Source organism: Miscanthus floridulus, chromosome 16 (assembly GCF_019320115.1).
Source record: "Miscanthus floridulus cultivar M001 chromosome 16, ASM1932011v1, whole genome shotgun sequence".
Taxonomy (NCBI): Eukaryota; Viridiplantae; Streptophyta; class Magnoliopsida; order Poales; family Poaceae; genus Miscanthus; species Miscanthus floridulus.
The window spans coordinates 96,192,157-96,215,956 of NC_089595.1; the positions used below are offsets into that span (position 1 = coordinate 96,192,157).

General features: G+C 42.8%; 3 protein-coding genes across 6 annotated transcripts; 2 read left to right on the plus strand and 1 right to left on the minus strand.

The window, feature by feature from the left end:
- Nucleotides 1-3,742: 3,742 nt before the first annotated feature.
- LOC136510093 (large ribosomal subunit protein eL30-like) lies at nt 3,743-6,831 on the plus strand. 2 transcript variants are annotated; one of them, XM_066504659.1, is made up of 5 exons: nt 3,743-3,884; nt 3,988-4,093; nt 6,144-6,245; nt 6,403-6,471; nt 6,550-6,831. In XM_066504659.1, the coding sequence occupies exons 1-5, from the start codon at nt 3,864-3,866 to the stop codon at nt 6,588-6,590; spliced, it is 339 nt and encodes a 112-aa protein (XP_066360756.1). In that variant the 5' UTR covers nt 3,743-3,863; the 3' UTR covers nt 6,591-6,831. The 2 variants fall into 2 exon arrangements, with proteins under 2 accessions (XP_066360756.1, XP_066360757.1); XM_066504660.1 differs by lacking the exons at nt 3,743-3,884; nt 3,988-4,093 and adding an exon at nt 5,371-5,545.
- Nucleotides 6,832-8,173: 1,342 nt separating this feature from the next.
- On the plus strand, nt 8,174-14,756 carry LOC136510091 (uncharacterized). Of its 2 annotated transcripts, XM_066504657.1 has the most exons (13): nt 8,174-8,725; nt 10,109-10,182; nt 10,324-10,407; nt 10,500-10,580; nt 11,294-11,374; nt 11,493-11,585; nt 12,777-12,953; nt 13,043-13,110; nt 13,227-13,278; nt 13,361-13,414; nt 13,492-13,590; nt 13,804-13,870; nt 14,251-14,686. In XM_066504657.1, exons 1-13 carry the CDS (start codon nt 8,281-8,283, stop codon nt 14,340-14,342), a joined length of 1,467 nt encoding a protein of 488 aa, XP_066360754.1. In that variant the 5' UTR covers nt 8,174-8,280; the 3' UTR covers nt 14,343-14,686. The 2 variants fall into 2 exon arrangements, with proteins under 2 accessions (XP_066360754.1, XP_066360755.1); XM_066504658.1 differs by lacking the exon at nt 13,804-13,870 and having other exon boundaries at nt 14,251-14,756.
- Nucleotides 14,757-17,101: 2,345 nt separating this feature from the next.
- LOC136512341 (F-box protein At4g18380-like) lies at nt 17,102-19,559 on the minus strand. Of its 2 annotated transcripts, none has more exons than XM_066506306.1 (2): nt 18,745-19,559; nt 17,102-18,570 (listed from the first exon to the last, which is right to left on the minus strand). In XM_066506306.1, the coding sequence occupies exon 2, from the start codon at nt 18,449-18,451 to the stop codon at nt 17,387-17,389; it is 1,065 nt and encodes a 354-aa protein (XP_066362403.1). In that variant the 5' UTR covers nt 18,452-18,570; nt 18,745-19,559; the 3' UTR covers nt 17,102-17,386. The 2 variants fall into 2 exon arrangements, with proteins under 2 accessions (XP_066362403.1, XP_066362402.1); XM_066506305.1 differs by having other exon boundaries at nt 18,662-19,559.
- Between the last annotated feature and the right edge of the window lie 4,241 nt (nt 19,560-23,800).

The following is a 23,800-nucleotide window of genomic DNA, read 5'->3' on the forward strand; positions in this document are numbered from 1 at the left end:
ACATGTATTAAATGTTTAACAATCATCATTCTAAACGACCAGTTATCATTTAAAGTTTTCAAAACCATTCGAACCTAACAGGAGATCAAATGGTTGGAACATCTGGACATGACAGCATGTGTTTTATGAGGTGATAACCTTGGCTCTTTGGAAGTGGTTCAACTGCCTTTTGTTCGCTACCAGCCTACCAGTAAGCTACACTGCAGATTACAAACATGATCTTGAGTTAAATTAGTACAAGAGTACATGACACAGTGAGATATAACTTCAAATAGTTGGGCGGAGGTAATAACTAAGTATATATTCCTAATAGAAGCAAATAGAAAGAATGGAAACTGAAAGGAGGAAGCCAACACCCAAGATTAGTTATATGGTCTCACTGATTAAAAGTACAGTCAACTTAAAAACTAACATAATATATTAGGTTTGTTTGACATACTTTAAGAGTGATGCGTCCAAACATTTTTAATACAATAGATACTCTTCTCTGTTAAATGAACTTAGTAGTTCTGTGCCAGTTGATATAGCTCCAAACAACCCAATGACAAGTTTTTGTGATTGGACGGCAAAGTATATTTTATACAAATAATTAAAAGAACAATTGTCCATGGATCATCATTCTTTGGTATTCAATAGCTAATTAGAAATATAGCATATTGCCCGTACTAACGCTATGGTGGCATCTAGAAAAAATAAATCATAAAACTAAAAGAAGAAATACTGCCCGTGCTATCGCTACGGTAATATTTCGAGCATGCACATGAAAACAAGAAAAAGAAGATATATGTTTCCATAGTTAAGAATAAAATGGGATATTTAAGTTCCACAAAAAATAAATGACACGGTGTTGCTATTACAGCACAAACATCATATTCCAAGGAAGTTTCACATTTCATGAACTGCTACTGCCTGACATGCCTCTCATGACACTGCAGGGCCACCACACAGTTCCAACATGTCTCTATCACAATCGGAAAAAAAGTCTCTCACCACCCCTAACAAACACAAGATGATTGCAATAACAAATTATTCGCAGCAAGTAATGAGGACTACAACTAACTTGGCACCCCGTAAACCATACATAGCTCAAGAGCAAGTAGTCTGGTACTAAGAACTAAAACTCTTGTTATCATTCACAGTTAACACATACTAATACAAAGGATTCTGAGACCAAGTGGCAAAGATATGTGTTCTATGAAATGGATTAGGAAGATGCACTTTGTTTAACTGAAAACCATTGATTTCCAGGAGCAAGTTCAAATAATGTACAGATAAATTAGCATCCATCGTAGCTAGCTTCTGCTATGCTTTTCCTAGTACAAGGGAAATCAATACACGTAGAAGAAGATAAAATCCTCTCATAACGTCTAAAATGCAGCAATGAGAAGCCACGATGGCAGCAACTCTGGTGAAGGCCAAGAAAATCCTATGAATACAGTCACCACTAAAGGTATACCTTTTGCCGACTAATCAGATACCACAGTTCACAAATAATTTTATGAGCTTTGGTGAACAAAGGAAAAGATTTAGCCTTTTAAAAGAGCACAAAAGGATAAAATGTATGAACAATATGAATATAGGAGAAGGAACCATAGTTTTTAACGCTGATGTGCTAGGATACCTTGTGAAAATAAACAATGCAAGCATTCCAAAAGATCATTATTAGTTCATAGGGTGATGTTTTGCAGTGTAACCTGCTAATAAGATCTATCTCTTGCTGCATGTTGGTTTTGTCCAAAAAGATTGAGAAACTTTGAATTGATTAACAAATGCATATATATATATATATATATATATATATATATATATATATATATATATATATATATATATATATATATATATGAAGATTACCACCATTTTAGTGGTGAAACCCCATAGCCACTTTCGTGTATTTCTTTCTTTTCTTTTCTGCAAGCAAATCCTAGAAAAAATGTGGGCTGGATCTATGAAGCCAACACAAAAATGGAAATTATGAATCAAACAGAAATAAATAGACAGAAGAAGCAAACCCTCCGTAAGACCCACTTGAGTAATATCAGAGGCTAAAGAAGAGGGAATAAGGTTCTATTGCTCTGGAAAATCTAACAGGCAACACCAACACAGGCAGAAGAGAACCCGCTCGATGTCAGTCACCGAAGAGATAACACCAACACATGTAGATATGTATGACTGAAATATGTTAGAGAATGTAATTTCCATACCTGCATGTATTGGCAGGCAACAAGCCTGCCTTTAGACCTGAGATTGATGTATCTTCATCTGTTTTATTGTCAAGTTCCTACAAAACCAGAAACTATAAATTTACACAGGATGTAGGTACAATTTTACCCGGTGGCAATACTCAATTATGTAACTAAAGTTCATCATGGAGGTATTAAGGACCAGAAACTATAAATTTTCTTGTTAATTCTCTCCCTATTGGTTTTGTAACCTGAGGCCCTAATTCTGTTTTGATAAAGATATATGCAGCAGAGATTTGAATAAATGTGTGCCTCTATCCGAGTTTGACTAATAGTGTACCTTTACACTCTATGTCTAAAGTAAGCTTCACAAGTGAATGATCACTGAGAAAGGCATACTTGGAGCTGGATCTTTTGTTACATTTGCAGGTTTGGACAGGGTCCTAGCTTCTAAATTGTTTTTATTCATGAAAACCACCTATGCAAATGAAAGGATTTCATCAGTGAGTCAATGATGACATTGATGATATGCCTTGTTTCCTTTGCACAGCTAATGCCCTTTCATGTAATATTCAAATAATTCAACCTAAATAAATTACTCGTCTAAAGAAACTAAATAAATTACTATAATTAGTAGCGATATTGGCTAAAATCCCCCAAATCTAAACCAGAAAGACACCTATATGGCCATATCAATCGAGGAGAAACACTGAAAACGTAGAAACAGCAGGACAGGTGACAAGCGGACCTTTGATATGCAGCTCGAGGTCGTCAAACTCGGATCGATAGCCGGACAGCAGCCTCCGCGCTATGGCACCGACCTGCGCGTTGCTGTCGCGGTCGGTGCTGGCGCGGAGGACGCCCACGAGATCTTCGGTGTAGGAGAGGAGTCTTTCCACCCCCAAGCTCTCGCCCGCGCCCGCCGCCATCAGACTGGTCTGCGCTGGCACCGATGGGAACCCTAGCTCCCTAGTCCCCACCTCTCCCGCTTGCGGGCCCGGTGCCGGTGAAGAGACACGCGGGTCAGTCTCATAGGTTAGGGAGTGGGGATGTACGACCGACGGCCACGACAACAGATGCCGTTGCTTTGCCGCCGGGAAGGGCAAGGAGGAGGGCGGGCGCGGGTCGTGGCTGCACGGGTAGAGGGGGCGGCTCGCCATGGCGGCGCCTAAACCCTGGAAGAAGAGAGAGGACGCGAGATGGGGAGGTTGCGGGGAGCTGCGCGCACGTCAGGGCCCACGTGTCGGCGTGGGGATCGCACGGGGACGGCAGGACGACGACGTGAAACGTTGAAATGTCACACTAAAAAGTGTCTACGCTTTGTTCTTTTGAGTTGTAGGAGATTAATCTTGGCTCGCACGAATGCTACGTGGCAAATGGCAGGCCCAGGGGCGCACGCTGCTGGTTATGTGTGGGCTGGGCTGGAAACCACGGTTTAAGACCGTTTAGAGGAAGGTTTGGGCCAAAAATGTTGATGGGTTGGATTGGTTTGGGCCTTTGGGGTGGACTGGTGGTGTGGGTCGGGTAGTAAGTCCTGTATTGATTATGGCCCATTAAGCATGTCTATATAAAGCCTCTGGTGCTAAACCCTACCGAGCCGCCCATTTGCGCCGCCGCTTGTTCGCCGCAGCCCTTCGCACCGCCGCCCCTTCCCGTCGCCGCCAGCGGCTGCTCGATCGGATGGCTCCCACGAAGAAGTCGGTATGAACGCCAAGCGACCTCCGCCGGTTCTCTGTTCCTTCCATTTCGAGGTGAATTTTCCTGTGATGGTGATTGGGTTCCCCGATGGTTTCGATCTGTGTAGAAGAAGAGCACAGAGAGCATCAACAACAAGCTGCAGCTGGTGATGAAGAGCGGCAAGTACACCCTGGGGTACAAGACTGTCCTCAAGACGCTGCGCAACTCCAAGGGTATCGATCCCATTTCTTCTCTAAGCGTTGCCTTTCCCTTTCCTTTTGACAGATCCGAATGGCACGTTGGGCCGTATGGATTTGTAGTAATAGTGTGGGTGTCTGCCTATAGAATTTATATCTGTCGTGTTATGAAACGAATTGGCTTTTGTTTTCGTGGATTGTGGTACTTATTGATGTATGATGATCTATGGTACTTTTTGCGATCTGTAAAGGTCATGGCCACTTCGGCTAGTGGCAACTAGTTTCTTCCAGCTAAATATGTTAAAGAATGTGCTTTATTTTTTGTCTGTGTAGGAATTAACACGTAGATGTACCTACAGTTTTGTTTTAGTTAGTTCACTGTAAGGCCTTAGAGTTTGGACTTCGGTTTGTATAATGGGACTGAAGTTTGCCTCTTTGGCTTCCTTTTATCCCTGCCTTAGAGATGAATACAGTACCCTAGAACAATGCCAGCTTTCCATGATAGAGTTCTCTTTGATTTCTGTTAGTCGCTGAATTCTTACTCTCGGTAGTAGCAGAATTCTTAGTCTCATCGAGAGAGGATGGCACTAGGAATTGGGACAATTTTCTGGTTTATTTCTCACACAAATGCCATGCCAACCTGAAGGGTTGGGGATACATATTTATAGGCTGCTAGCCAGCCAAGCATATGCCAAGATGCTAGTCTAAGATGCTAAGATGCTAGTCTAAGATGCTAAGATGCTATCCTCTAAGATGCTGTCCTAGATGCTAAGATGCTGTCCTTGTGGCAGCAACAGCCAGCAGCCCCACAAAGACCAGACCAACCAGACTTGGACAGCAAGTCCGCTCTGGCCCTGGCAAAGAACCCCGTTTTCCATGAACGCAGCAAGCACATCCGGATGAGGTACCACTTTATCCGAGGCTGTTTGGAGGAAGGGAGCATCAAGGCGAGCTACATCAACACCAAGGACCAGCTTGCGGACCTGCTCACCAAGCCCCTTGGGAGGATCAAGTTCCTTAGCTCTGTTCGAGGACCGGGATGGTTCAACTTTCTCACAAGACCACGCACAAGACTGGGGAGAATGATGGATAAGTCTGGCTGGTCTGGTCTTTGTGGGGCTGCTGGCTGTTGCTGCCACAAGGACAGCATCTTAGCATCTAGGACAGCATCTTAGAGGACAACATCTTAGAGGACAGCATCTTAGCATCTTAGACTAGCATCTTAGCATCTTAGACTAGCATCTTAGACTAGCATCTTGACATATGCTTGGTTGGCTAGCAGCCTATAAATATGTATCCCCAACCCCTTAGGTTGGCATGACATTTGTGTGAGAAATAAACCAGAAAATTGTCCCAATTCCTAGTGTCATCCTCTCTCGATGAGAGTAAAAATTCTGCTACTACCAAGAGTAAGAATTCAGCGACTAACAATTTCTTCATATCTGGAGGACAACTGGGTGCTGCAACAATATTGTTTTCACGTTTTTAGTAGGGTTGTTTCTTTTTGTTAATTGGCTGTTTTGGTTCGTTCCATTATGTCTGAACAGTGAACGTGGTTCAATTTGCAAAATATTAGTGAGGTTTTAACTTTATACTACTGTTGTATTGTTGCGTAGTTTATGAATGGGGCTGGAGTTTGGCTCTTTGGCTTTATTTTCTGTGCCTTGGAGATGAATGCAGCGCCCTAGAACAAAGCCAGCTTCCTGATTAAAGTTCTTGATTTATTCTAAACCTGGAATACAATTGGAGGTTGAAATATTTGCTTACTTAGTACACCAAAATAAGTGGTTCAAGTATGTTTGAGTGATGGGGTCGTCTCAACATGCAGAATACTGACGAAATGTTTAATGTAGTGTTAAAAATGATTTGTATATATTTGCTGTGTCCTGCCTCATCATAGTTCACATTTTTCTGGAACTTTCAATGTTGTTGAATCTTTCAGATTTGCTTGCTAATTATTACGTGGCTTCCCGTTAACATTGTGCAAACATTATTGTTTTGACACCTGGGAACACTTGAGAAAAGGTGGTGTTGGCTTTCGAGTACATATGATTTTGAGCTCTTACAGTCTGATGTCTCTATTCAGGAAAGCTGATCATCATCGCGAACAACTGCCCTCCACTTAGGAAGTCTGAGATTGAGTACTATGCTATGCTGGCTAAAGTTAGCGTGCACCATTTCCATGGAAGTAAGACCACATTCATCCTTTTAGGATTATCTATTGCAAGTTCTGTTTGTTTTTAGTTATTTGGAGTTGTACTTGGCACCACTCATTTAATCGACTAAGGTTGGCGTTGTAAATTTTGCTAATATGTGTTCAACCCATTGTTTTGTTGACATTTCAGACAACGTTGATCTTGGCACTGCCTGCGGCAAGTACTACAGGGTGTGCTGCCTCAGTATCATCGACCCAGGTTTGTTTCTGTTAAATTGTCATGATCTTCTTCCGCTCGGAACTGTCACTGAACAACCTCCTGTAATGTCTGCTCCAGGTGACTCAGACATCATCAGCACCACCCCTGGCACCCAGTGAGTGAAGAAGAGCCAGGAGCTCCGCCTCTCACTAGTTGAGATGAGATGTAGGGCTCAGACTTCCGCTGCAAGCCCTATGCCCATTTCTTTTTTATCTTTTAGTTATGTAATTTTGCTACCATGTGTTCATCTACCATACTATGATACTGATAATACCTTCGTATGGCTGCTATGTAAGGCATATCCATCTTGTTTGATGAGATCGTTATATTTATTCCTTTGGCACATGTTGATGTGGATCAGATCAGTCTGCGTGCGTTGATGAGCTGCTTGGTGGTGATGCTGTTTGTCTGGATGCGTGGCTTGCTAAGCTTGGAATGATTCGTTGGTCGCCTCGACTGGTTTTGCATCTGGAGGTGCTTCTCCGATGGCTTTATGCCTAATGATTCGTTGATACTGCTTCGCTGTGCCTTATTAATGTGCTTTAACCATTCTCTACGACGTACAGTACGTTATGCTACGTTTTCGTAGAATCCTGTCTACGACGTACTGTACGTTATGCTACGTTTTCGTACAATCTTGACTACACGTTATGCTACGTTTTCGTACAAACTTGAGTAGATCGGCTGGCGCTGTATGTGTCATGTGTGTCTATGAACCTGGCACGTGCACACAGCACACATGCCGTCTGGCCTCCATGAGACCACGACTGATGCACGAGAACAGGTCAAAACCGTCGAGCACACAGGTTAGGTTAGGCTTTCCAGGTTCTCTCTCTCTCTCTCTCTCTCTCTCTCTCTCAAAGTTTTTTGAGTTTGCCTTTGAGTTTTGACACGCTGTGGACTGGAAGCCTGGAATGGAAACGGAAGTGGGAGAAGTTGACCTTTTCGAGAACTCTAGCAGCCAGCACAGATCCACACCTCCCACGCCACAAATTGCTACGCGGGCCTGGTTAGCTCACCAACAAATCCTTCTCTTCTCTTAATTAATCAACACTCAGGTACAACAATAATAACATACGAGGAGTATACATCCCAAAGAAAACATCACGAAAAAATAACGCATGAAACCGAACAACTCGATCCTTCTTCACATATATATAAAACCAAATTTATTTATATATTTTCATACTTAAATGAAAAATGGCATGAGATCAAATTCTTCGTCATCCAAATTCATTACTAGCCTTTTTTTTGCTGAAATTATATTGCTACTAATTCTTCACACGAGCGAGAAAACGTGGTCGACAAAGAACACCCGGCAACCCCGTGCACTAGCGGAAGCTGTTAGGGGGTGTTTGGTTTCCTGGACTAAATTTTAGTTCATGTCACATCGGACGTTCGGATGCTATTTAGAAGAACTAAATATGAGTTAATTATAAAACTAATTACACAGATGTAGACTAATTTATGAGACGAATTTATTAAGCCTAATTAACCCGCCATCAGCACATATTTACTGTAGCATAACATTGTCAAATTATGGACATTAGGCTTAAAAAATTCGTCTCGCAAATTAGCCACAATCTATGCAATTAGTTATTTTTTTCGTCTATATTTAATACTTCATACATGTGTCAAATATTCGATGGGACATGGATTAATTTTTTTTTTCAATAGCAACGAAACACCCCCTTAGTTGGGTTGGTCTGTCCATAGACCAGCCTCCCAACCGAACCGGACCTGCCACGTAGGCGGGCTCCAACGCATTCCCGCTGCCGCCAGCCAGTCACGCCCCGCCGCGTGGCGCGCATGCGTGGAATTTTATTTTTTAGTCCTAAAATCGCACCATTACGGCATCACCTCGCCCTCGTAATCAATCAATCTCCCTGCGCCTCCCTGCCTGCCTGCTTACCCCGAGCGACCGGGCCCCGACCCCGCCGGCATCTCGCGGAATCGCGGCGGTCAAAGCCCACCCCACCCCCACCTCGCGCCGCGTCGCCGCGGTTTCCGCGGACCAGTGCTCTCGGGAGCTCGGATCAGGGGGGCGGACGAGCTAGGGTGCTGCCGTCGTCGGGCGCCCGCCGGCGGCCGAGTAGTGAGAGGAGAGGAGAGATGGACGCGTTCCTGCAGAGGCTCAAGCGGCTGGACGCGTACCCCAAGGTGAACGAGGACTTCTACAAGCGGACGCTCTCCGGCGGCATCGTCACGCTCGTCGCCGCCGTCGTCATGCTGCTCCTCTTTATCTCCGAGACCAGTAAGTCACTCTCCGGCGGTCCGGCGGCCGGCAGTGGTCCGATTTGTTTTTTGTTTTGGGTTCTTTTTTCTATTTTGCGGCCTTTGTTGTCCCGGCATGGTTGTGGAATCCGAGGTGTAAGCTTGTCAAACAAGAAAGAAACAAAAGGCTGAATTCCGAGCCCCTTTGGGGGACTGATTGCTGCCTGCCTGTGATTATGTGGAGAGAAAAAAAAAATGGAATTTCGAGAAGCTACTGTGCGTTCGCATGGTAACGTCCAGATTAATGCAGCAGACTTCGGGCTTAAGCTCTCTGGTGCTGTTGCGGTGTGTGGAGGGAAGAGATCCGTGTTTTGGTATGCCGAAATTACCGTTGGGCATGGACGCGAATCCTAATAATGCATAATGCGAACGATTATTTTTGCACTCTCTATTTGGGCGTGAGAGACTCTGAACTGCTGGAATATTTCAAAAAAGGTTGCATTTTCAGTTGCTTTCGCCTTTCGGTTTAGTTCCTGCGGTTGTCCCAATTTGGTGGGGGGACAATACTCGTTTATCCGGTAGACACCTGTTTTATGTGCTGACGTCTCTGTTTGATCTGCTTGAGTTTTATATTTCTTTTCATGTTATCACAATCACGTGTGCAAACAATTACATGATGAGGGTTAGCTCTACTTTGCACTTACTATTTGTGTCTCAGTATTCAGTAAACTCTAGTTGAGGGAAAGCTTCTATTTTTAGTCTGCAAGTATGGACTGACACGGTATCACCTTTTCCGGAACCTGATGTGCTAGTACCTGTGTTTCTTGTTTTGCATGTATAAGACATTTTTGGGTAATTTTTTCCTTTTTGTCAAGTGTTTCCTTCAGAGTACTGGATTAGCCGTCGCTTGTGGCACACGATTCATTTTTCCTGTGGCAAGCTCACGTGTATCCACCTAACATTTGTTCTGAATCTGTTATAGCAGAGCTGCAAAGTTTAGGCCACAATGCCTATAGAAATGAGGAATATGTCCATTATCCCAAAATAAATACAGTTTACCTTAGCGCATGTTTGTCCAAAGAAAAATGGGCTAAATAAGGTTGATGCCCAGTGCTACGACAGATGCAGTTTGGATAGTATTATGCCTTGTAGTTTTCTGTCATTGGCAAATTTTAATGTCCTGTCTTTTAGTGTCCCATCATGAAATTCATGGCATTTGTCATCTATTTTTTTTTGCACTTCTTTATTGCTCTTTGAAAAACTTAACCTCATCTTGTTTCCGCCTCTAAAATCTATGATCTACTGATGTTGTTCCTCTTACCAACATGCCATTATTGTAAGAAAATGCTGTTATGTTACATACTGTGCTTAAATAAGCAACATGAAGCGTCTCCTAATGGCTTTTCTGTGTACATATTTTCAGGGTCATATTTTTATTCAGCAACAGAAACTAAGTTAGTTGTGGACACATCAAGAGGAGAAAGGCTACGAGTAAATGTTAGTAGTTTTTTACCAATTAACCTGTCTGTAGGTTATTTGTTATACTTCTATTCTTTCTGTTTTAAAGAGACAGACACATACATTGTCGTCTGGTAGTGCCTAACAAGTGTCTTTTGTAATACTAACTCCAATTTACAGTTTGATGTTACTTTTCCGAGCATTCCTTGCACCCTCCTCAGTGTTGATACAACAGATATTAGCGGAGAGCAGCATCATGACATTGTAAGTTCTGAAGTTATCTTATTTTGTGATGCTTTGTTAATTTATTTTTTGATCTTTCATATAATGGTTCCATTGTTTCCTTTTCCCTGTAGAGGCATGACATCGAGAAGAGAAGATTAGATTCACATGGTAATGTTATTGAAGCAAGAAAAGAAGGCATTGGCGGAGCAAACGTGAGTGGCCTCTATTGCAGACTTGCAGTACACTAACTCATAAAAAAACTGTTCATATTTTTATGACAGTTGTAGCAATTCTGGTGGATGAATTATGGGTACAATTTCCACCCTTCTTTCAAAAGTTGAACCAACCAACAGATACGCCTGTGCACATTTCTGGGGCAATAGCACAGTTTATATTTTATAAACAGAAGGTTGAAATTTTGAGAGCTGTCTGTGGTTCATTAAAAAAAAAAATAGAAGACTAGGCAGAAGAAACTGATAAGTGATGGGTCTTTATAACCGCACAGTGTTATGATCATACCTGTAAATTTCTTAGTTTCTTCTGTCCTTAGCCCATGTATTTTCGCCTAGTTCACTGCTGAATTGTTGCTCCTTAAAGAGCTTCTAGAACTCATGGAGAAAACTACCAAATTGTGACATGACATCAAGAAGCTAGAAGTCTAATGTTGGCATTCATACATGCTTTTAATGACATAGATAGTTCATTATTGTTATATTTGAGTCTATACTAGTATAGAAGTGTTTTCCAACCGCGTTTTCTTGAAACTGTTCTTTGTGTCTATGTCAAATCTTTTGTTTTCATGTTTCCTCCAATATGTACCACAACCACAACGAAACCTGGTCAACTGTAGATATAAAGCTGTCTTGGTTGTACTTTTAACAATTTCAGATGCATATCCTTGATAGAAAAAATAATGTTTGTATAGATCGAGAGACCATTGCAAAAACATGGAGGAAGGCTCGACAAAGGTGAACAATATTGTGGCACATGTTATGGTGCTGAGGAGGTATGCACAGTTTTTTTTTTGGTTCATTTTGTTTTATTGTAACTTTTATTTCAACATCCTTATCCATGTTATGCTTTACTTCTCAACATCGAATTGCTTGGACCTACTCGGAGCTCAGTCGGATGAGCAATGCTGTAATTCTTGCGAAGAAGTCAGGGAGGCATATAAGAAGAAAGGTTGGGCTCTGACAAATCCTGACCTAATTGACCAGGTATATCAGCTATTTTACCTGGATTTACATCATGAAGGTTTACATTTAGCTTTTCTTTGGGGGGGGGGGGGGGGGGGGTCTTACTTTTTAACTTATGGTCAGTGAAAAACAAGGCGACATTCCGCGGTCGCCTAGGCGCGACTAGGCGCTGGGCGGAGGCCTCCCGCGGGGCCTAGGGGGTGAGGCGGACATCTAGGCGGTGGGCGAAGAGGACTGGTGGGGAAGGGACGCGTGGGGGCGGCGCGGAGGTCGGGAGACGATGGGGGAGGAGCTAACGTGAGGCAGCGGCGGCCGGTGGGTGAAGAGGCGGCGTCAGGCGGTGGCGGCGGGCAGATCCGCCAAAGCAGGGACGCGTGGGGGCGGCGCGGACGTCAGGCGACGTTGGGTGAGGAGGTAACGTCGGCGGGGGCGGCAACGACTGGTGGGGAAGGAGGCGACGTCGGGCGTCAGGCGATGGCGGCGGCGCGGGGCGAGCGACGGAAGCGAGCGCGAGCAGAGGAGGCTGGGAGGGTGAGAGACGGGGCTGGGAGGGGAGGGGATAAGACTGGCGTGGGAGACTTGGGCCATTATTGGGCCTCTCCTCTTTCTCCCCATTCTATGACCATTAATCTGCTATTTTTTTCTTTTCTTTTACGTATTTATGCATATATTAGCTACCGCCTAGAAAAACGCCTTGAAACGCCTAATCCCGCCTAGGCGCGCCTAGGCTCTAGGCGGTGGGTCACCGCCTAGAGAGCGCCTAGCGCCTAGAAAAACATTGCTTATGGTACACAATTAATCCACTGCTTTTGAGGAATCACATTCACTTGGAGGCCCCTGGTTCCTTGATTCATCATCTGCCTTGATTAACAGAAATTGCCATCTGCAATGTAGTGACATCTTTAAGTATTTTTTATGTCATTTGCCGGAGACTAGCCCTGGTTCAAAATGTGCCCTTAGGGCTAGTTTGGAAACTCAAATCCCCTTGGGATCTCTAACTTTTTCCAGGGTGGGCAATCCATGGGGATATCATTTGAATAACCCATTTAGTTCTTCATGGAGGGTTTTCCATCCCTGGGTGTGCCTCTCCCTTGCTTCCAAATTAAGCCTTAGAGTTATATACTTCACGTGTTGGTTTCTAATTAGCAAGTATCTTTTTCTGGTGAACTTTTTAAATTCCTGAGATCCACTGGTGTTTGTTGACTCTTTTAGTGCGCAAGAGAGGATTTTGTTGAGAGACTTAAAACTCAGCAAGATGAAGGCTGCAATGTCCATGGCTTTTTAGATGTCAGTAAAGTTGCTGGAAATTTTCACTTTGCCCCAGGCAAAGGATTTTATGAATCAAACATAGATGTACCTGAGCTGTCAGTACTTGAAGGTGGTTTCAATGTAAGTAGATCATTTTAAGTTTTTTCCCCTTAGATTATTTTGACTGTTTATGTTCAATGTTTCTAATATGTTTACTGTAACTTTACCAGATTACCCACAAAATAAACAAACTGTCCTTTGGGACAGAATTCCCTGGTGTTGTTAATCCACTTGATGGGTAACTATCTATGTTTCGCTCAGTGAGCATAAAATGGTGCCAATTGTTTTTTAGGCACTTCTATTAACCTAAATATGTATTTTCTTACTTTAAAACTTCACCATTTATGAACACAGTGCTCAGTGGACACAGCCAGCTTCAGATGGGACATACCAGTATTTCATAAAAGTGAGTCTTTCTTCATACATGTATGTTCCAGTTCTATGGCTTAATGTTGCATAAAGAACTTATTACCGAGTTTCCTGTCCAGGTTGTCCCTACAATATACACTGATATAAGAGGACACAATATTCATTCGAACCAGGTTTGTGGAACTATTGAATATGTGCAACGTTTTATATTCCCTCGACATTAATATCTTTCTGTTACTTTCATTTTCAGTTCTCGGTAACGGAACATTATAGAGATGGAAATGTTCGTGCATACTCCAAGAAACCCCAACCTGGAGTATTTTTCTTCTATGATTTCTCACCTATAAAGGTAATAACGGAGTAATAAAAGATGCATATACAGTTTTCTGTAGATTATGAACTCCTTTTATCATTTTCACATATATGTGATTATATTAATTAATTCCCAGTTATTTTTTATTAGTGCAGTTAGCACTGTTGTAATCCTCTCAGTTGAAAGTTACTCATTTCAGTTCTTCAGGTCAGCGATCCCTATAAAATTGAACTGTCTATTTTTTTGCAGGTGATATTCACAGAAGAAAATAGATCCCTACTCCACTACTTGACAAACCTTTGTGCTATAGTGGGAGGTATGAGCATCATGTTTAGTTTAAGTGTAGTTATCATTTGTCAAAAGATTGCTACATCTACAATCTTCACTCTTCTGTAAATGAAACCTTTTATAAACCCTCAAATGTCTTGCTGAACGCTCCAGTAATTCTTTGACATTCCTTTTGATAAACGGCAAACTTTTTGTGGAATTGACTCCCCACATTCTTTTGCAGTTCTGTAGAAAATATTGATGAAACAGTTTAAGCTGTGCATTTGACTGTAGTGTTCATACTAAAGCAGAGCTTTTGTGGCAATAGATGTCCGCAATCAGTTGCATTTCTGTAATTTTTTAAATAAAATAGCTTCAGCTACGATTTCCATGAGTGCAACTAACAAATTTGATCTGCATTATGCTCAGGTGTTTTCACCGTCTCTGGTATCATTGACTCATTCATATACCACGGACAGAAGGCGCTCAAGAAGAAAATGGAGTTAGGCAAATACAGATGATCAACTTCGACCCTGTACTGGCCCATCGTTTCCAAATTTTGTGGCATGTAAGGAGGGTATATGCCTGCTAAATATGGCGAGGTGCCACTCACGTTGCTTAGGTTGCAAGGCCATCAAACTGATGTTATTGCACGTAGCTGATCTGATAACCTGTAAAAAGACATGGAGTAGCCTGGTCTGGGTGGAGTGCTTTGATGTCTATCATTGTTGACTGTCGTTGAATGGCCTGAACGGCTGAACCGGTGCGGTGGAGTAAATTTGAGTTTGGAGGTGGATAGATCATAGATCACAGAATGTTTCTCATGAAAGTTTGTTCCAAGGAAACAGCTTCACTCATGGTGTCACCCATCTTTCTTCTAACTTTGTTCATTGGAGTGCTGCTCTTCAGGAAGAACTAGAACGATTCTATTGCTTTTCTCCTAATGACCTTAGAGGATTCCCTTTTCTCGTTTTATTTCCAGCTGAGTTATTCAGTAAATATATATTAATTTTAATAGTGATTTTTAATCCTACCTCCAATTTATTAGGGTTGGACCGATGAAAAGGTATACATATTAGAAGATAGGAAGATACCATGTACTGTTAGGATGACATGTGGGGCTAGGGGCATCTCAATTGATGGTTTTACTGTTTGCCTATTTTGTTATCTTTGTGATGAACTGAGCTAAATAGTCTAAACTGCAATACTTTGGCTATGTTTGTTCCTTGGCCAGACTATATATTATATGTAAGAGGTTATTATGATTGATTTCATTGGATTATGTAAGCTAAGCTGTTTAGCAACCTATGTTATTGGATGTGTTAAAAAGAAAATTTAATATAAACTTAAATAAGCTGTGGTCCTGGGCATCTTGTGGGATTATCGTAAGCTGGGATGTGGATCATATAGTTTGACTTATAAAATCTGGGATGTTAGTAAACGATGCTGGCTTGTATAAGCCCGATTATGTAAGCAGGAGTAAACAACCGTGCCCTAATTAAAAGGGGATTGATTGCCTAGTACATGCTTCGTCCGTTTAAGTATAGAATCAACTCAGGATAAGATGAATAAAATAGTACTGGTTTTGATCGGATTTGCTTTGCACAGCTGCTCTCGGATGGAATCATATATATCGAGCTGAGTGGATATGAACAAAGAAAAACAGCTTAGATTGATGGTGTCGTTTACTTGTCAGAACTGCTTTTTTATTAACTGATCTGCACATGAGCGGTGAGCTTGTTTTATGCGGGTCAACCAATATCATCCCGTACAGATTTCACTGCAAGTGGCTACGTTTTCAACGTCAATGTTCAGCATACTCAACCCAGAAAAGGTTCCTTCCTCAGGATAGTACCAACTTAATCTGCCAAAAATTGGCCTGCAAAATTCCTCACTGTCTTACCAAGTGACATCTCCCAGACTAATGTTCTTAATCTGCCAAAAATTGGCCTGCAAAATTCGTCACCGTCTTACCAAGTGACATCTCCCGTACTACTGTAGGATAGCAAGGCAATAGGATAGAAACAATAAGGGTGTATGTGTCTTTTAGGTCAGGGCTTCTGGAAGTCACCACTCCAGCCCTTTCTTGAGGTAGGTTACCCTACAAAATGAAATCTGCAAGGTGATGCAATCAGGCTAACCAAACCAGTTCCACCTGGTGAGCAGTTTTTTCTGGAAGCTCACAGATTTGCAGAAAGAACATTCTAAAGAAGAGAAGATAGTAGCAAACTAACAACACAACTCCCTTTATGCAAAGGTAACTTCGTCTTTGAAAGAAACTAAGCCTTTTTGTAGCCATATAAGATCATGCATTAGTTGTCCATTTTATATTTAAAATAAAATCTCCCTTAATCCATACATGTCGACCAGTATTAGCAACAGAGTATTCCCATCAAGCAAAATATTTGCAACTTGATAAGTTGACGCGTGAATGTACGATTCATTTTCTTTTCAAGGAATCTGCACTCCAGACATGCTGTATTCAAATATTTTCAAAACTCTTGACTAGTTTACCTCAAGAAAGTACTCATGCCAGCTAAATTCTGATACTAGTAATGCAGAGTAATATAATTCTTTAGTGGCCAGTTTTATGAGTGACCCTTCCAAAGATCTGAAAGGCAATTATTCATGAAAAGATATTTGTGTAATCTTATAAGAATGGATGAGACATACGAGACGTGGACACCCTCTAAAAGCACTTCAGTAAGAAATCCCAATCGAGAAATTGTCAATGTGTCTTAATGAACTAGATCGTGATCCAAATCACATGCCAATGGTATTAATGAACTAATTTATTGGATCCTCACAATAAAAAAAACTAATTTATTGGAATGAAGTCTTTAACATGTCATTAACATCGAGGATAGAGATCATTGACCGATGATAACTACATTTGGAATCTCAGGTTGTTTTACTAGCAGTAGGATAGAAACCCATATGCTAAGTCAACTACAGGAAAGCAGTCCCACAAAGTCATAACTGTAAACTGCAATCCTTAATTATTAGAAACATTCTAAGAAACGCAGGAATCAAAACCAAGTAGAAACTGTTATCCAGGATTTGTCAGCATCAGATCAGTCATTTTCATTTCACAATCCCACAATGAATGTCATGTACCTGAAGGCATAATCTGGCTCTTCTTTTCCAAGGCTGCTTTCAACTTCCATCTATGAAACTGAAAGAGGAGAAAAATGTACACATGGCAAATATAATAATTTGTGTCCAATGGTGGGAGCATCTGAATATCTCCCTGTGCTGAGACATTAAATGATCACAAGGCTGTTTCACTTGAAAAGAGTTAGCAGTAGGATGCTTCACAGTTTTCGGTATGACACAGGGCACAAGGGACCAGAATGGTGAGCTATAGAGAGATTCACTATTACACTAGAGAACTTGATATGATTTTTACATAACCAAATGTCAACACTGTACAAAGAACTAAAACAGCAGACAGCAAGCACCAACTAGAGATGGCGCCTTCTTGGATATTACACAGATGAAAAGCTCAGCTAAATGGGCCATGCATAGCACCAATAAGCTCGATACCACGACGAACTTAAGATTCCTAGAAGCCATTCATCTCCAGAAGGTAAGTGCGTCTCTTCATCAGCGCCTTCGCAGCAGCCTTAAATGGCCCATCAAATGCTCCAAAGACAAATCCGTCAGCCTCCTTACGGTTAGGGTGGCTTCCATTGCTTCCCTCAGGTGAGGGTTTGATAGCCACCAAAGTAGCACCTTGCAACGCCATGCCACCAGGCAGCTCAAGATATGGAGCGTACTTTAGCTTCATGTTGCAGGCTGGGACCTGAGTCCTGTTGGAACATGCCGAGGCCGACAACTGGTTCTCTCTGAACTCCTTCAGCTGCTCTGCCCCCATGGACAATGTGCCTTGGCCATCGGCATCTGTTAGTACCAAGCTCCGAAGTGTGGGATGGTCATTGATGATTGAGCGGAGAAGATAGTGCCTCGTTGATGCCGCAATTAGAGAGCTGATTGTCCAGACGACACGAAGTTTCAGGCCGCCATTGGTATAGAAAGACACTGGCATGCTTCCATTATCCTCCAAAGATGGCTCATGCTCTCCACCAACAGGCTTGCGGTCAACCCGGGTACCCCCCAGGATCACACAATTCTGAAGTGTGCTCCCATACTCTGCCCGCCATTTCAGGAGAACTCCTTCCTCAGTACCCACATCCCCAGAGGGGAGCTCAATCCGAAGATTCCTGACGTGCGTGAAGTTCCTGAGCACCTGTGCTGGCGAGTGCTGCGAGAGCTGCGGGAACAATGGCCTCCCAGTACCATTAGGGTTTCGCATGTTGTGGAACGGCTTGATGATTGTGAGGAGCATCAGCTTCAGGAAGTGCGAGAAGATGTTCCGAGGCTTCGGCGAGGACAGGTTGAGCGTGTCCTCGGCGTCGCCGTCGACCGCCACGACGCGGTCAATCTTGACATACACATCATGGACAAGGGGAACAAGCCCACAGAGGCGCTTGGACACGGCGTAGCACCGGCCGAGCGATCGCACGTCCTCGACCTTGTTCAGGATCAGCAGGACGAGCGAATCCGGCAGGCAGTCGAAGTGGTCGACCTCGCGCACCGGGTCGGCGTGGATTCGAGCCTTGGGATGCATCGCACGGCACACAAGGTCACACCTTTCTGCCACGCAGCAAGACGAAACGCCCCCAAGATTGCCAGGTAAGGCTGGCTCACCCAAATGGCAGGAACCGCGGGTCCAATCGACGCGATTACCTGAAGAACAGAGGACGAACATCGGCGGTAAGAAAACAAGTGAGCGAGTAAAGAAAAATGGCAGAAATGGTAAGCAGTTAATTAAACCCACATGCATCAGAAGTGCCACAATAAATCAACAAGGACCTCAAATCGGGAACTCCAACAAGCAAATCCCAAGAATGAATGGTGTACCTCAATCACCGCCACCGCAGTCGCGATTCAACTCAGGTCGGCAAATTGAGCCCGAAGCTCGACAGACCCAACCAAAAGCCCGGCCTCTCGCCGGAACACACCCGGATCCGGCGCCGGAGAGCACCGGTGATGACCCTGGGCCGCGAAACCGTGGCACGCCCCCCCTCAGAGCGAGAAACAGCCTGAACCGGGGGGTCCTAGCACAAAAGGGCTGCGAAATTTCGCCAAACCCAGCACGGCTCAGCTCCTGCAGGCAGCTGGAACGTCGGAGGGCTTCGAACTGGGAGGCTTTTGCTGCGAATCCGACGAGGTTGGGGTTTATGGAACGAGCAGTAGAGGATTTCCCCCTTCTCTTTTCAATTCTTTAGAGAGAGAGAGAGAGAGGAGATGCAGAGGAAGTGTTGGAATGCTTTTCTTCTCTCTCCCCAACCCATCCGACGCGGCTTTAATACTGGTCACAGAGGCGCCTTGGATGGGAGGTGATGACGCCGTTAAGCAACGGTCCCGTGCCGTCCATCCACGTCAGCGGAAGAAACGTGGCGGGGTTAAATTCTGTAGTCTCTCTCGCCTAATCCACTGCTAGGATGTTGTTTATAGAATCTTATAAAAAGAATTATATTCGAGATCAGGAGAGCAATGATCCAGGTTGACGTAGTACTATATCTGTAGCAGAAAAAAAATGTGATTCTAACAAGTTTGGTCTGAATCAACTAGCTTATAGCTTTCTTATATAACAAAAAAAAAAACTAGCTTAACTTTAACAAAATTTATAGAAATTTTGTATTAATAATTATGGCTTCAAGTCGATGTGTGCTATCAAATATATTATATGAAAAATCTAATTACTTCTACTTAGTATGATTTGATATCTTCTTATATAAATCAAGTTAGACTTTATGCTTTGAATTAATACTATATTAGAATTGTATTATTTTCAAAATTAAGGTAGTAACACAATTGTGCGTGCTTGTAAGAGGTCCTCTGACATGTACAAAAGTGTCATTTGGGTGGTATAATAGAGAAAATATTCAGTGCTAACCCTCTCTACGGTGGAAGTATAAGAAACTCTTAAAACATACTAAAAAGATTTTAACGAATATAAAATAAAAATGGTGCACAGTTGTATTGTGTTTGTGGATATATCTTGTCGCAAAACTTTAGATGAAAACTCATTATGTTAAAAACATATAAAATGACAAATTGTCATATGCAATTTTGTTTTCTATGTAGTGCACATGCAGCTGATTTTTTATATGAATTTTCATAAAATAAGTTTATTTTTTTATGACGGAGTGTGTCCACTATTCTTTTTTAAAAACTTCTAAGTGTGCCTTCTAATTTACGTGATTTTCATGCATCCATTAAAGAGGTGATAATTTGTACTTAGTGTTATCATAGACGTTTCTTAAGGAATGTGAATCAAGCTGTCATTTCGATGTCACCTTGATGACTTGACGGTGTTTGGTTGCACGCCGAAACTCGTCATGCCAAAAGCTCAGCGGCTTTGACCGCTGCTTGGTTGTCGTGTAACCATTGGCAGCTACAACTGTCACTTTGCTTCTGCTACTTGTCGTTTGGCTTCTTAATGAAATATACGTAAAGTCGTGTTCTAAAAAAAAAAATACTTGTTATTTTGCTCTATGGCAAAGTGTGGCGTGTGGCAGCCATTTTTACGCCATAGCCGTGGCGCCAACAAACGTACGGCGTGTCAAGCCGTGTCAGGCAACCAAACATGGTCTATATCCGTTTAGAATGCTATAGACGTCCACTTTTGTTGCATGCAGATAGACTACCACTCTACTCTACCTGTGATTTCTTCATATGTAATCCTAATCATACCAATATCATGCACCTAGCGGGGTTTATGTATATTTGTATGTATGCAATTTCCTGTATATAAATGGAATTATTCCCGGCCGATGTAAAGAAGATACAGAAAATAGCTAATCTGTCTACTCTCGCATGTTGGTTGCCAGTCAGAAATGAGAAAAGTCATGTTGTTTGTTTCATAAAAAAAAGAGGCAAATTTTGCTATAGGACACCACAAAAAAATTTAATTGGCTGGCACACGCAACGACGCTTCTTTGCCCAGTACCATTATATTTTTTGCTTATTTGCCAGTGGACACCACGCCGATTAAAATAGGAATTTCCTGCGTCATGGAGATAGAAACTTGACGAAGTAGACGATTTTACCCCTGCCGGCTTGTGTCGCGTTCGTGGTCTGGTTGAACCACATAAACACGACCGGACCCGGACCCGTCTTCTTCATTGTCGTCGTCTTCCTCATTGAAAGGTCCTTGTGTGGTTTTGGTAATTGAGTGACAACCCTAGGTGGACTAATTGTGTTTATGTGAGATACACAGGTGATTAGTCCACAAGTACATGTATGTGAGCAACATATGCCGTGAAGGTGAAAATGGTTTGGAGATGTTGCAAAGCTCATACATGTGATGGTGAAGGAGCTTATTGCACATGAGACATGATATTGAGTCATGTGATCAAGGTGGAGAAGATCAAGACAAGACTTGGCTTGATGGACTGATTGCAAGCGTGAAGGGCAAGTCGGAGGCTTTGGAGCGATGGACCGCGTGGCAGTGAAGCTTGAGCAAGACTTGGCGTCGATGGACGAAGGCAACGGTGAAAAGCAAGTGAAGTCAAGATCGATGAACCAATATGATCACGTGATGATATGAAGTGGATCATATCATTGTTGATCATGTTGGTGCATGTGTTGCATCGACATTAGAGGAGATGAAATGAAATGTGCAAGACAAAGGTATAACCTAGGGCATTTTATTTCACCAGTCATAGGTGTGTAGAGAAGTTGATGACCGAGTTTAGGATAAATGACCGTACTATCAAGAGGGACAAATGTCGCACCCAATTTTGCATAGCAAAACCAAGTACTCATATATGTGCGCCCAGGATGTCCAAACACACACATATATCACAAATTGCAATAGTATCAAAGTAAAGTACTTATTACATCGTATATCTCATCATAAAGTAAATACAAAGTTTGCTCAAAGGCAATATTATTACAATCACAGCGGAATAACTAGCCCAACGGCCACAGGGACTCCAACTGGTGAACGTCTCCCTAGTAGTCCTGAACAACCTCCGGAAACTCTTCATATCTATTATCTGTTACCTATCCGGGATTTTCATTGAATGTAAAGCAAGTGTAAGCTTACCATGCTTAGCAAGTATATCAAAGGGATCTATGAGGCTCAAAAAGGCTTGACACTGCTTGACTGCGGTTTGCAATTTTAGTTAATCAAATTTTAGCATCCTGAATCACTACTTTAATGAACAGTCCCAATTCCCAAGTGATATTAAAGTATAGTCATATTCATCTCAATTCCAAACCATCCACCATTCCTAGTAACCGCTAATCTTGAAGGATCCAGACCGCTCGTATCCGTGAGCACGGCTGTTATAATAGGTTAGTTATTTCTGTAAAAATTGTACATCTTTACCCACCGAGCCGTGATTCCCAATGCCGGGGTTCGCGAGACCCACTACACCTCTTCCCAGGAAGTGTGGCAGAGTTTCACTATGAAACCCTTAGCTAGTTGCACTAACAGGTCGTAGCTACGAAGGAATGGCACGCGTGGGCATCGCAGCACGGTGCACACCCTAACAGAAAAAGGAAAGATACCCTTTTACCCCTTACTGGAGCTACAGACAGGCTAGTACAATCTAGTTAACAGGTTAAAGTTAGAGCCATGTGACACTCAGGGTTGTACGATCCCTCCTGGATTGCCGCTTCAGGATTAAGTCCTTATGGAGAGGCACTAGAGTACTCAACCCCGTACTCTAGCCCCCTATCTGTTGCTAAAAAGCTCCATTTTATCACATTGCATATAGCCTTTAATCATGTTTAATAATTATTTCATGTTAAGCGCTGTAGCATCTATCCAAAATGCCTACCCATTAATCCTAGGTATCAAGGATATGTGGTACAAGGAATCATCTAGGTAAAGTCCTTAAAGGCATTTCAATTTAAACACATGCATGAATGTAAGTGGTAGTAGTTCATAGGTAACAAGGGGCCTTTGGTACACTTGCCTTCCTCAAAGTCATCCTGGGAGTACTGCTGATCCTGCTGGGGATCCTCAGTCACCTCAAATGGCTCACCCTCTAATCGTGATCCAATCATCAATCAAGCATCATACCAATCATTACATGCATATAAGATAGACTTCCATTATAACAGTACACCAAATAGTGAAAACATAAGTTGAAAAGCTTACAAATCTATTCTACGCATTGTTACGAACACATGAGCGAAAGAATCACTCAAATCGGACTTAAAACGTGAAAGTTATGCATGAAATAAGATGTAATGGCATTTCTGTAAATAAACTGAACCTATTTTTGAATTAAAACAATTAAAAATGTAAATTATCACGGTTACCGGACCGCGGGCATTAAATCTGAAAAGTATAGGGGCCTAACCGAATAAAAACAGGACTGAAAAATAACTATTTTGAATTAAAATGGACTGCGGGTTTATTCTGAGAAAACCGAAGGGCTAAAACACAGAAGTGCTCGGCTTGACTGCGGGTTTGACCCTGGGTGCTGACTGGTCGACACGTGGCGGCTTCTGATAACCGCGGTGCACCACGCAGGCATGGGCGCGCTGATGTGGGCGCTGGCGCAGACACGGTGGACCGAGTCCACGGCTCGCTGTGGACCGAATAGGTAAGATCTAATCAATGCCGTCCACGTGAGATCTAACGACGCAGGGTGGGTGCAGGGCAGCGGGTCGCCAGGGAAGAAGCGCATGATGGTGGCGCCATGGCTGGCATGAACTGGAATCACCGGTACGACATTCCAGGGCGGGAAATAGCGAATGGAAGGTACGGGAGGGATCGACAGCTCATCGTGAGTCGGATGGGGGCGTTCTCAGTGTTCGGGACAGGCTCCAGAGGCGAGGTCGATGGCGACGGGGCTCTGGAGAGAGAGAAGGCATGCGGGTGAGGTTCAATCTAGGGATTTCATGACCAAAATGACAAGACAAGGGTACCTTCGGCTGTGGGAAAGGTCGG

Bases quoted from the DNA above. Each gene is read 5' to 3' on its own strand.
- LOC136512341 (XM_066506306.1), bottom strand. From the start codon at position 18,451: ATGCATCCCAAGGCTCGAATCCACGCCGACCCGGTGCGCGAGGTCGAC.
- LOC136510091 (XM_066504657.1), top strand. From the start codon at position 8,281: ATGCGTGGAATTTTATTTTTTAGTCCTAAAATCGCACCATTACGGCAT. The intron at 8,726-10,108 runs GTAAGTCACTCT...ACATATTTTCAG, and splicing joins CCTCTTTATCTCCGAGACCA to GGTCATATTTTTATTCAGCA. The intron at 13,415-13,491 runs GTTTGTGGAACT...TTTCATTTTCAG, and splicing joins ACAATATTCATTCGAACCAG to TTCTCGGTAACGGAACATTA.
- LOC136510093 (XM_066504659.1), top strand. From the start codon at position 3,864: ATGGCTCCCACGAAGAAGTCG. The intron at 3,885-3,987 runs GTATGAACGCCA...CGATCTGTGTAG, and splicing joins TGGCTCCCACGAAGAAGTCG to AAGAAGAGCACAGAGAGCAT. The intron at 6,246-6,402 runs GTAAGACCACAT...TTGACATTTCAG, and splicing joins CGTGCACCATTTCCATGGAA to ACAACGTTGATCTTGGCACT.